Source organism: Candoia aspera, chromosome 7 (assembly GCF_035149785.1).
Source record: "Candoia aspera isolate rCanAsp1 chromosome 7, rCanAsp1.hap2, whole genome shotgun sequence".
NCBI lineage: Eukaryota > Metazoa > Chordata > Lepidosauria > Squamata > Boidae > Candoia > Candoia aspera.
This window is the reverse complement of record NC_086159.1, coordinates 67,887,753-67,901,571: the sequence shown is the minus strand read 5'-3', so window position 1 is coordinate 67,901,571 and position 13,819 is coordinate 67,887,753. Positions and strand designations below refer to the sequence as shown.

The 13,819-nt window shown below is 38.5% G+C and overlaps 1 protein-coding gene across 1 annotated transcript in view; it reads right to left on the bottom strand.

The window, feature by feature from the left end:
- Positions 1 to 8,657: 8,657 nt before the first annotated feature.
- Positions 8,658 to 13,819, bottom strand: part of LRRK2 (leucine rich repeat kinase 2) — an 84,581-nt gene continuing 79,419 nt past the window's right edge. Inside the window, exons 49-52 of the mRNA XM_063307982.1 lie at positions 13,212 to 13,420; positions 11,055 to 11,126; positions 10,143 to 10,275; positions 8,658 to 9,579 (exon numbers count right to left, since the gene is read on the bottom strand). Of these exons, the coding sequence (XP_063164052.1) occupies positions 10,154 to 10,275; positions 11,055 to 11,126; positions 13,212 to 13,420 (403 nt within the window). The 3' untranslated portion in view covers positions 8,658 to 9,579; positions 10,143 to 10,153. The remainder of the gene's footprint in view (positions 9,580 to 10,142; positions 10,276 to 11,054; positions 11,127 to 13,211; positions 13,421 to 13,819) is intronic.

The window sequence follows — 13,819 nt, the reverse complement described above, 5'->3', positions numbered from 1 at the left end:
GTGTGAAGTTTGACAACCATCATTTTTATACAGGTAGTCCTCAGTTAATGACGATAATTGGGACTGGAATTTCTGTCTCTAAATCAATGAGGTTGTAAAGTGTGACATCACGTGACTATATCACTTAGTGACAGCAATCCCGGCAGTCCCCATTGCCATCATTAAGCAATGATTGCAGGTCATTAAGCGAGGACCTCCTCACAACTTCCTGCTGGCTTCTCACAAGCAAAGTCAGTAGGAAAATCAGCAGGAAGTTCGAAGTCCCAGGTGGCTCGCAAGCAGGCCGGTGGGCAGGTGAGTGGCTGCTGCCAGATGGAGGTGGTTCTGTGGGTGGCCAGTGTGGTTTGAGTGTGGTGGGGTGGCTGCTGCTGGGTGGGGGAGAGTATGCAAGGGTGCATGGGTGGCTGGCACAGCATGAGTGTGGCAGGGCTGGGGGTGGCTGCTGCTGGATAGCGGAGACTTACCAGAGTGACTTGTGATCTTCCCTACTGGCTTTCCAATTGACTTTGCTTGTGGGAAGCAAATGGCGATCATGTGACTGCGACATGCTGCATCCATTGTAAGTGTGAGCCAGTTGCCAAGTGCCCAGATTGTGATTATGTCATTGCAGGGGTGCTGAGACATCCAGAACTTCAAGGATCAATCGTAAATACCACTCGTTCAGCACCGTTGTAACTTCGAATGGTCACTGAGCGGTCGCTGACTGAGTACCACCAGTCGATCTGAAAACAGCATCTCCATATATATTATCATGTTCTGAACTGATAAAGAGATATGTTATTTTGATTCAGCCCTTCTCTTAAAGATAAAATCTGTAGTCATGCAATGCCTTATCTCAATTCTCTATAATAGTTACACCAGATCTGCCAAAAACCAGTATTTGTTTGGATTTTAAGGTTCTGTTTTTATCATTTTGTAGACAAAAGATTTTCTCTCACCTGACAGGTAATAATAGCTCTGCTTGATCTTGTCACTGAAGCAGCTGCCATTGCTATAGAATACAGATCTCTCTCTCTGCTGAAGAGCTCCTATAGCCACAACCATTATCAATACAAACATATATTAATTAACTATGGTTTACCAATTCACCTCTAACCACAAAATTGCGTCCAAAAATTGGCCTGTCCTGAAATGAGGATCTGAAGTCACCTCTAACCATAAAATTGTGCCCCGAATCTCATCTGATCATCATTCTTGCATTCAAGAACCACATCTAGATGAACTTATCCTTCTTTATTGTAAGGTATATTATCAGAATCTTGCAAGGCTGAAAGTATTTCTCCCATCCTCTCTTTTTAGTCTCTAGGAAATTAGGGAGGGTCCCTTCTGAAATGCTCCCCATTTGTTCCCCCCACCTGAGGATTGAGCTGCCTCTTATCAGACCGTTGCCTTGGCTGCAGATATTCATCCTGTCTCCCAAGGTCATTCCCACATATCATTACAACATCTCCTGGCCTTTGATAAAGCTATTAAGATGTGGCTTTTTCAATGAGCCTTTGGAGCCAGACTTTTTGTATTTTGTTTTGTTTCTTCCTGAGGATTAATGTTGCATTTGTGTCATCACAGTTAGTCCTTGGTGTTGGGGATTCTGTTCCTATCATTATAATGGATATTTATAATATTCTTTAACCTTATTTCTGGTGGTAGGTCTATAAGCTCTTCTATCATATATAATCAGATTTGCACATAAGCCTAATAAATAAAAAATGAAAATCACTGCTCAATAGTGAACTGCTGCAGGCTCACAGTGATGAAAAGTCCCTCAACTCTCTTATCTCCAGTAAAAAAAGAAAGAAAAAAGACCTGTGCTTGCCAATTCTGCTAATGCTAATTTTATCTGGCTCACTGAGGAGATGCAAAGCCATCAACTTTGCATTTCCCTTATAGGATAGAAGGACCCAGATGAATTTGGAAGAATAGAAAGAAGAGATTCGGGGTTAGGGTTGAAGGGTTAGGGGGAAGATTATCTATCCTGTTCCTTTTTTTGTGAACACATGCTTTTGGTGATACTGAAAAGACTTGAAGGAACTAGGATTTAGTGTTTGCAAAATAACATTGTAAAAACTGGGATAAGGCTGACCAAGGAGAGCTCACTACCACTGCTTATGTGTTCTAGGAGAAAATGTTTCAACTTCAGAACTGGATGTAGGAAGATTTCTTAAGAATCGTTAAAGGGTGTGTATAATGTAGTGTGGGAAAACAATAGTAGCATCTGTTTCTTTCGAATTCTATAAGGTAGGACAATGAAAGCCCACCATTTTCTAGAAAAAAGGCAGCTCATTGATAAACTCACATTTCAGGGGAGGTGAAATGGCTTGAACATCTGTAGACCGCCATAAATACATACCAAGGTACAAATATTCAACAGCCCAACAGAGAGAAATGTTAAGTGTAGGCAGTTGTTCAAGAAAAGCACATCAGGTCACGTGGGAATTGCTGTTTGGGAGAACAGTTCCAGCACAGGGAGCTAAGAAGGTCATGGATCCAGAGAAAAACAGTTTGACAATATTGGCTTTTACAATGCAATTAGCAAAAAATGAAGAGTTTTTAAACTTGGCTTTTTCACAAAACAGAGAGACAGCTCTAGTGGGAAAAAAAATAAGATAAAATGGACCAAAGCTTTCTTACCTAATCACAAGATACCCAGCATAATGAGCTTATCCACATTTCTAATTAATATGATACAAGGTTGCCAAATCTTGGAACTTCTGATGTGGCACAGTCCCTGTTTAAACCTACTTACATAAAACTATTGAAAAATGCATGCTGATATTTATGTCTGAACATGAAATTAGATATACTAAGGAGCATTTTATATGATCTGAAAGCCAGGTAAGTTTAAGGATATGCTTTTTACAGATACCCCAATCTTCCATTGTTAACGATGTGCCAGGTCTACCTAATATCCTACATAATGAAACACATTTTAGATTGCATCAGGCAAACCATGTAATGCTCCATTAGCATTGCACACAGATGAAATGCTGGGGTCTGTAGGCTACTTTAATTACTCAAATGAGATAAAGGCTGCAGTCCTTAAATACAAATTAGGACTTGCTTCAGGGTAAGTTGGCAGAAAATTGCAGTATAGCCGCAAATACATAAGTGCTTTCAATTTGATTCCAAAATGGTACTTTAGGGTGTGCAGAAGTATAGTACCTATTAAAAGCAGCTGCATCTCTTAATGGGATCATGCAGCTACCCTCTGCTGCTACTGCACAAGTCTTGAAAAAGACACAGCTGCTTTAAAGAGGTGCTAAATTCATGCTGTTACATGTTCCAAAGCACTTCATCCAAATTATTTCAAAAACTTTGCATATCCCTAATATTCATGCCTCTGAGAGAAAGTCCCATCAATTCCCATAGTTTTAACAGTAGTAGTTAACTTAGAGGATTGCATGGTAAAAGCTACAGTTCCCATGCATACTACTTTGTAACTAATCCCACTGAATGTAGGACACAGTTCTGATTTTAAAAAATATGTCGGATGGGGTTGCTCCTCTGGGTTAAATCCAGTTACTATTAAATAATTGTGGCCTGACAAATCGTCTTCTTTCTTTTCACCCAACATAAGAGAATGCCTGCATCATACTGTAATAGTTCGGGGAACAAATTTAGCTGAGAAATACAGATAGAAGTCAGAGTTGAGGATGTACTGCAATAAGAAAAGATGGCTTATGTAAGCAACAAACTTAATAACCTGGATTGCTATAAAGCGACAGCCTCTGGCATAGCTGTAAGAGGTTCCATCAAAGTTGGTGATGAAAGCTCCTTCCATTTCACATCTTCCAGGGCATAATGATTTGGTACATGTCCCTTTTTCATTCTGGCAAGTGCTAGTGAAATGGAAATAGGAGGTTACAAACAGCTCACCTCTAGGAGAAGTTTAATCTCTCTCTCTCTCTTCAAGGGAACTGGTTGTTTTGAAAAGGCAGAAATATGCTATTTAGATTGGGAAGACTCAATTTTGCAGTGCATCCAACAGACATTGCCCCCCACCCCCACAATCAGGGACGGGCTCAGTATATAACAGGTAAAAGAAACGTTGCCATGTGTGTTTTTGCGTGTCACATCCTGCTGCTGATTTTTAGGCTGCAGCAGAAATGGAAAAACAAGGAGCTTGCAATTCAGTCTGAGCTAGAAAGCTGATGCCCAATTCCTCTTCTAGTTGCAAACCTTTGGGCATTATTTCTTTATGAAATAAGGAGACTGCTGTAAGGAAAGGCAAGTTTTCTGCTTCTGACTGAAAATAAGAAAAAATGGAGAAGGATCAGTACAATTCTGGGACATGTTACAAAAAGTAATCTACATCTTGCAGCACTTTTTTTTTAAAGTATCATGAAAATAACCAAGCCTTTCGTACAGGAAAAGGGGGAGCTTAAGATGAAATCAAGAGAACAATTCACTGCAGAGGGACATAATTTTCAGTGGTTCTCATATGCACAATTAAGAGAAAGATTTAATACAGATAAAAAAGTACCAGGAATAGAATATGATAAAACAGAATCTGAAAATGAATTACATACATCAATTACAAATGATGAACATGTGATTGCTAAAATGTATACTGTAAACTTTTGCTGAGTTTTGAAACAGAAGAGCAAGTTCAAGTATATGGTAAAATGCGCTAAGAACTTTGGTTATAATATTCAAACGGACAGAATGTGGTTAAAAGTTTTGAAATTCACAATGTCTTACAATTAAAATGAAAACTTTTTAAAAATGATATACCGTTGGTGTATGATATCAGAGAAATTGTCTAAAATGTATAAAGGTATTTCTAATCACTGTTGAAAATGTGACAAACATGACCAGACATTTTATCATGCATGGTGGACTTGTGAAAAAGCAAAAAGATACTGAACACAAATACATATAATGATGCAGAGAGTTTTAAAAATTAACATTCAGATGAACTGGAATTTTTCTTATTAGGACTTATGGACAGTCAACTAGAAAAGGTTCATGGTTGACTGATTTTATATATGGTAACTGCAGTGAGGCTATTATATGCACAAAGATGGGAGACTATAGAAATACCCATAATGGAGGAATGGATCGTGAAGATGGTTGAGTTTGCAGAAATGGCTAAATTGACTTGCCTGATTAAGGAGTGTACTACAATTACTTTTATAAAAGAAAACCTTTATGGACTTCCTGCTGAAAAATGGATAAAAATGAACTGGTGGTTTTGGGATTTCTTGATTAAAAAGGTTTGTTTATGGAAAAAAATGGAACTATGATATGTAATTTGGGTGGGTGGAAATGGTAATTACTGTGTTTGTGACTGCTGCAAAGAAGATCTGAAGTCATTTCTTTAAATATCTTCCTTTTTTCCATTTTTTTTTGCTATCCTTCACTTTTTCTTTTATTTTTTTAAATCTTCCTCCCTGCTTTCCCTTTTATGTTTCTGTAGTTTTTTAAACCTATGTAAAATCTTCTTATAAAAAAATTACTTCTAATAGCCAAATCTTCACCATGTGTAGCTTCATGATGGGATTTGATTGTCAAACAGATTCGTCTATTCCTAATCATTATGAAAGCAACTATAATAAAGCTTGAGGGATTTGGCCTTGTTCTGAATCATCGGTAATTTGTAGAAGCAAACTGTACACGATAAATAATCATATCCAAAATTAATCGAATAATGGAACTTCTAAGGTGAAGAATCTTCAAAACTTCTAAACTATGCCTTTTTACAGATGACTAATTTTGGTTGCTGTATAAATTATGGCTTGTTTGGTATAATATGTCTTACTGTATCTCCTAATAAAACCTGGTTTTGTTTTTCTCACTGGGCGATGCATCTAAAATGGTTTGAACGCAATTCGTGAATATCTTTCATTTGGGTTTAATTTATATTTTACTCATTTGCATCATTTCTAAAGCTAAGAAGTTGGTTAGTAGGGCAATCCTGGCCTTTTTAATACTTATTTATTGTTTAATTTCTATAGCCGCCCATCTCAACAAGTGACTTACAATGCCTCCAGTGCAATACAGGAATGGACATGGCTATGAGCCAGTTAAATAATAGTCTCCTATTGGGCCACAGGGTTGTGGGAGAGAGCATGAGAATGTGCTGAGAGATGGTGTGGATGGCAGTTAGCTGAAGAAGGCCTATATATCTCTATATATTTGCATTTCTCCTGTATACTATACCATCTTGCCTTTATACCATTTTGCATAATGGTAGACAAGTTTCAGACTTGTTGAGAAAAAAAAACCCTCTGAATACTCTGAAACGACTAAGGTGAACTCTGTCACATATGTCAGACGTTTGTTCTACTTACTATAAAGAATTATTCAGGCTGCTCAACTTCATATTTTTCTACTGCACCCGGATCAAGATGCTGCAAATGTTTAACCAGCAGCTTTCACTAAATGAAAACCAGTAGTTCACAGAAAAATTAATTACTAAGATTTAGGGGAGCAGCAATACAAATTGATGGATTGCTTGAAAATATTCCTGCTCCAGAGCCACTGAGTAAAACAGGGCTCATTACCAACTCTTCTATCAAGATAACTAACCTTCAGTGTAAAAGAAACATTTCATCCTCTGAAGAATGATGTTCATATGAGTAGACAATCCCTATAAAAAGGGAGAACGCATGTAACACATGCTTTTACCATGTTTAGCATCTTCTAGAGAATTCCTGGGCAGAATTACGCAGTTTATGCTTTTACAAATCATTTGACAGAAGGCCCACAATTGGGCGGGGGGCAGGAAAGCACAAAGTCCAACACAACGATGAAGGCTGCAGTGAGATTCGGGGTGGAATTTTATGCTTAGAGGCGCCTCTGGATCATTTGGGGAAGGGCCAATTTTCAGCCTTCAGGGAGCAGAATTCCTGATGGTGGCAGTAGATGCACAGGTCAGGCAGGCTGGTTGGACATAAAAACTAATGCTCTAGTGAAATTGGGGTGGAATTTTATGATTAGTGGCATCTCCAGATCCTCATTTGGGGAAGGGCCGATTTTTGATCCTTGAGGAGGAAAATTCCTCCAGTGTGTCGGTTGGGTAGGTGTTTGAATGCAAAGTCTGGGATGAAATTTGGGTGGAATTTTATGCTGAGGTGCCTTTGGATCCTCATTTGGGATGGGCCAATGTTTGGTTTTTGAGGACAATGGCATACTTTATTATTTTATGTAACTTTATTGTATTGTACTTGATGTCTACTTTTTAGTTTTATTAATTATAGGTTTATGTATTTTCACTATAGTGTTCTCTGGCCTAAAGGCTGTAATAATGGTTTTGATATCTTTGTTTTCATGGCTTAAATTTTATACTTTTCTTCTTTCCCTATACTTTGCTAACCCTAGGAAAAGTAATATGGGGTTGAAAGTTTGCACTCTTTATTGATATTTGCCAACACTGGCCTTAAAGGGCCAGGGATTAAAGCAATAATGCTTTTGAAAGAAAAACAGACTTGCATCAACTGCAAGAGAGTATGACTGTGGCCCAACCAAACCAGCAATTTCTACCTCAGAATACATGACTCCTAAATTGTGAGCCAATTGGTTCATTTCTGCCTGTAAGATAGCACAGATGAAGGGGTCACTTCAGAACCCACTCCAGCAAACAGAATAGGTTTGCACCTAATCACCTGATTTGCTCTGGAATACCCTATTTCAAGGTCAGGCAACCAACACTGGTGGAACATCACCACAATCGAGCTGTTGTAGGCAGGGGTCCATTTGGCAGCAGTAGGATTGCACTCAAAGTTGACATCCTCAAACTGTTTGCTTATGGATACCAGAACAACTGCTGGTTCCCTCCAAATGGATTGATAATCTACCAATTGGCTGCAAATATGAAACCATAATTTCAGCCCATTCATAAAGAATAGATCCATGTATTCTTTAATGACCCACTATTATTTGATTCCTACAGAGAAAAAGGTAACACACCTACATATTATTCAACACACTTAAACCGCTGTCGATCGGAAGGTCGGCGGTTCGAAACCGCGCGGCGGGGTGAGCTCCTGTTGCTAGTCCCAGCTCCTGCTCACCTAGCAGTTCGAAAACATGCAAATGTGAGTAGATCAATAGGTACCGCTTCGATGGGAAGGTAACGGCGTTCCGTGTCGTCATGCTGGCCACATGACCTGGAAGTGTCTGCGGACAATGCCGGCTCTAAAGGCTTAGAAACGGAGATGAGCACCGCCCCCTAGAGTCAGACACGACTGGACTTTACGTCAAGGGAAACCTTTACCTTTATCTAACTGCTGTGAATATATTTATCATGTTGTTGAACATTTGATAAACTGGATTTATTGATAATTTATCCCAAAATATCTCCAAATCCACATGAACCCACTGAAGATTCAGAGAGGTCTGAATCTCTCTCCCACCTAGCTTATGACTTTCAGGTACTTTTTTCTATAGGGGTTTTAAGCTTGAGAAAAACTGTTTTTGATTTCCAGTGGATTTTCTGAGACACGCCTTGCTTTCAGAACCAAAACCAGTAACTGTGTCCATCCAAATTAGTCTAATATTCCCTCTCTCTCGAGAACCACTTCAAAGAGTCTGCTTTTCTGTTAGGAAAACAGCGACCATTTATACAGTGTGGGGAGAATGACACAATGTGTTATGCGCTTAGTAGAGTTGAGGTAGCCAGGTGTATGTTATCTTAGTGAACTGAGTTACTGAGAATGTTGTATTGGTATCAACATGTTTTATTTGATTTGAAATAATCATGCATAATAAAACTTTGGTAACTGCACAGATTGTATTCCAAATAATTTATATAACAAACTGCTTTGTTTAAGATATAGAAAAGCTTATTACATTTTAATATATACTTTTAAATTACACTTTTCCATGTAAACAAAACATTTATCTTGTATGGAAAAACAAGAATGTCTTGAGAGCTTTACAATTATTAATCTGCAACACACAGCTATTGCAGACAATAGTTCTTTTTCTGTACTTCCAGACAGACATTTAAACGTGTAGGATGTCTTGTGGGCACACCCTACACTTCAGGCTGTACCACTACAATCAAAGGTGTTGGGGCTTTTACATCCTTCTTCCTTCCTCCTGATAATTCCAATTTGTTTCAGGGAAAAAGTCCCTGATTCTGGAAGCATCAGGATTAAAGGGAGTTTGCCCGCAGGGAATATCAGAAAAGGATCCCCAAGGTTATAATATGTAACAAAGATTCAGGTCACTAGACACTGAATCATGGTTGCTTTCACAAAAGTGTGTAAAGGTATATACAGTATTTAGGAAAAATAAAGCAGCCAAGTTCTGCACACTGATTATAAATAACTGGATAATACCAGACATCAAAGCCAATATATTGATAGAGACTCTTCTCTTTATATCAGGATCCCAAATGCAGCATTCAGCTATGCAAATTCCTAACAATAACGGTGAACCTGTTTGTGCTTTCCATTGTGAAAACAATTTGGAAGCAGTGATTCAGACCTCCTGTGAGCACAGCACTCCCCTGCACTTCATTAAAGCAGTCTTCCTTTTTCTGGCTTCCATCCAAGCCTGAGAAAATGTTGGGGTTTCATTAAAGGTCACATTAACTAGTTGAATCCTTAAAGCAGCAGCATCTTAGACAGAAGCCTGAAAAAACAAACAAACAAAAAAACTTGTGGGCTGAAAAAAGACAGAAAGAAGCCTCACGTGAGGTCCTAAGCATTTCATCTAAATTATTTTCAAACGTGCACAGCCCTAGTATGCATTGGTTAGCTGTTGTTATCAAAATTTATACTTATGACGTATTTAATTTCCTGGTGTTTAAATAGTGGTATAGCTCTAAACCACATCTTGCTTAATATACTTAAAACAGTTAAAACCATATTGAATTATATATATATATATATATATATATACACATACATACACACAAAGATACAAATACAACATGCAAAATAGGACAACAGAATTAATTTAAACCTAATAACATCAGAAACCAGAAGAAATAAACTTCAGTGCTACAGTTGTTTATCCTTTTAATCTGTGGCACTGGGATATTAAGCATGATTAATATTCTTTTCATTTTAAAGAAAACCAGTGGTGATGCTGCATTTTAACAAGTATCTCAGCTGTCCTTCAGTCAGACTTCCCACAACAGTCCCGTGATAAGACCCAGATGCAGACCTGTATAAGTCTAGCGTGTTAAACACCTGGCTGCAAGTTAATCCAAAGAAAAATTCTTCATCTTCTCTGCTAACTCTTCTCTCATCTCAATATGTTTTCGCAAGTTTTGCACTTCATGTGGCAGATTAACATCCCAGATGGACACTGAAGATTGTATTCCTGTGAACAAATTCATTTGAAAATAATGACTGAAGATATTGCACCCACACCCACAATACTGGGCATATATATCAGTTGTTGCATCAGCTGTATTTAAAAGCAGGAGCCAAAATAGAGGGCTGATCGCTGAGGTAGGCCAGGACCTACAAATACACACACTATTTCCTCTCCCCTGTCACTACCTGTTGTACACACTTTCTCACACGCTCTTGCATTATTTCTGATGTAAGCAAAAAACCCCGGCTGTTTCGCCCCTGCCTTGATTAGTCTCAAGACGCTAAGCAGGATCAGACCTGGTTAGTACTTGGTTGGGAAACCACCAGGAAATGCCATGGCTGAGGCTCAGCTGGGGAGTAAACGAAACCAAACTAAACCCAGAAGATGGCAATGGCAAACCACTTCCATACTATTAACGCATGGAAGTCACCGGGAATCAAGCTCAACTCAAAGGAGACTTTAAGACTTTACTTGTAGCAGGAAAATAACAAGTTTGCTCAGGTGAAGAATTAGCAAGTAAAAAGCCAATAACTGGTTCTGGCCCCAAACTCACAATCAATAAGAAGTGGGGATAAGAGATCTTCCTGCCCTACAAAATGAACGGGCGGTAAGGTAAGGCATGGGTTCAGGAGTATCTGCAGGGTGTGGTAAAAATTCAAAATGGCAACCATGACCGTGTGATTGAAGCTCTGCCTTTTTTTACCACATCCTGCAGACAACCCTGCAAGTATTACTGATGCAGCTGCAGAATTGGAACAGATGCAGAACTGACTAATCCTTACCTTTAGCGTATTTATCTTCACTATCATCTTCATGGCTGTAACCCAACACCAGAACAACATTCTTGAGGGTGCCTTTGGTCAAAAGAAAGGCAAATTAAAATTTCATCCTTTATTCTTCATGGAAATGTTCTGTAGAAGCAGAAATGCTTCTATGCATGCACCAGAAACGGGAAAGATTTTGCAGGTCTTCTTTTCCCCGTTTTGGAGAAAGCAAGAAAAACTTTCTTATATCAGCCTCAGTATAACATCAGCTGAGGGGGCTCTACTCTGTGTTTACAGTTTGGGAGCTACATGTGGAGATCAAGGGAGAACCGTTCTCAGCTACGGCACCTTAATTTGAAATGTCCTCCCACTGGAAGTGAGATGTGTTTCATTTCAAAGCCAAGAAAACAATTGGATTGGTTAATACATCCATTTTAAGTAAGAGCTTCAAAAAACTATCAAGCCTAACATATATCCAATTTTACATTTTAACAATGTATGACTTATGATTTTGGTTTTGGAGAAATAGCTAGGGAAGACAAAAGAAACATTGGTCACTACTTCTGTGACCTAAATAATGATGATGATGTTATAAAACACTAAAAAAAAAATGCATGGACGTCTTAAACTTTCCTTTATAACAGAGTCTTCTACAGTTGGCAGTGGATCCAACTGAATGCAATGGAGCTTAGTTCCTCATCCATGGGCAAAGAGTTCCAAATGTAGAAACTTGTAAACTCTGCTATTAACTTTTATGGTGGTTGTAAAAGACTTCCACTACATTTTTTTTCCTTCCGTACATCACTGTGGGAATTTGAATTGAAAAGGCTGAATGATATGTACAAGTTTATATGTGCCTATCAGCCTTTCCCTATCTAATGCCTACTAGACGTATAGACCATTTCTCAGCAATGGCCATGTTGGCTGTGAATTCTGAAATCTACAAACTAGGGAGGCTGGAATACACTACTGATTCCAAAAGAACTTCAAAATGACCCATAGCCTAAAGTTAGGACCATGAACTGTGGCAGGCAAAGAAAAACAGAACAATTTGACATAAAGCAAAACCCTTCCAAACATGAAGCTGACCATGTATTTCATATTAAATTTCTTCTAAAAGATAATTTCACTTCTATGCTTCATTAATAAGCTTCCAAACCATGTTCCAAACCCTTATTTCAAGTTGGAATAATGAAAATGACTTTAAGAACAATAGTCTAGCAGGGGGTGAGTCGGTGAATCTCCCCTAGCTGAACCTTCTTGCTTGATAACGTGCTTCAACGTTGTCAAAGCACATCAAAGCCATTTTGATCTGAAGATGAAACAGTTTCTTCCATCTTCTGCTGCTGAGATCCTTACTCACTCTAATTCCGCCATTACTGGAGGAGACCAAAAAAAGTCTCAAGCTGTTCTTTCTTCACCCCTTTGTTACAGAGATGGATAAAAGCTAAACCCAGAGAGATGAATTGGTCTTGTCTGCTTAAAAGGTGGCCAATTAAAACCTTTAGTAGGAACACACACTGGGTGATTCTTGTCCTTACAACTTTTTTATTAAAGTCTGAAGTAATCAAAAGAAGGTTGCCTCACATTTTATCTTTGATCTATAAAGCAAAATTTGATCAATGTCACTGTTATCAACAACAGCAACAGCTGAAATGGTTCAAAACAAGATCTGTATTTTTTTCTCTGGCGTGTTACAGAAGGACCGAGCTTTTTAACAATAATTTGCTGCATTTAATAATGTACTGTATGTGCGCTGCTGAATAGCAGAGTTCCTTACCAGTCCCTCTAAAGTGCTACAAAGAGTTGAGAAATAGGATAGACTGTGATGTGGGAAAAAGGTATTATTCCTGAAAATCAAGCAGAAGCACATTTCATGCACTCCCACCCCTGTACACAACCCATCTACTTTTAAACACTTCAAAATGTAACCTTTCTCAACCTTGGCAACTTTAAGATGTGTGGAGACTCCCAAAAGTCCACACATCTTAAAGTTGCCAAGGTTGAGGAATACTGCCTTAACATATTGCTTGCTTAACACAACTTCCAATATGTACAGTATTTCTACCTGCTACCTAAAGAAAAGGCAGAACATACTTTTTAACAAACAAAACAAAATACATTTAAATTTCTTGTTCCTAGAGAGTTTTTCTGTACATATGCTTCACTATTTACCTAGTTGGGTTGTCATCATGAGTCTCACCGAACGACAGAAATCATGTATTATCCGTATGGGGAGGCGCGTGGAGAGATCAAGTAGAAAAATATGCCCTCCCCCTGTGCCTATCCACAGTGCAGTATTTTTCTGAAGACAGATGCTCTTCACTCTTCCAGGATAAGACAGTTGTTGTTTTGATTCTTTATTCAGTTTTGGTACCTCCTCTCTGAAAAAATATGACAGCATGCTATGTTAAAACCTCATCAGATAATGTTCTTCCAGGAGTTGATATACAAATATAAGGTCTGATTAAAAACCCCATTGGTTCACTAAGGGACAGCAATGCTTTGAACTTTTCTGATTCCATCCATTCCTTCTCCACCATTTATTGTACAATTGTATGATCCTTCACATTATACATAGCATTTCCACTTCCAATTTTTCCCACAACCACCACTCTGTGAGGCAGGTTGGCTGAAAAAAAGCAGATAGGTCAAAAGCACCCAATGAATCTCCATGGTTGAGGGTAACTTAAACCTGAACCAGAGTTCAGTTTATAGGGCTGTGCAGCTCTACAATCCTGGGAAAAGATGCAGCTGTTTTAAGGAGTTCTAGGCATCCTCAT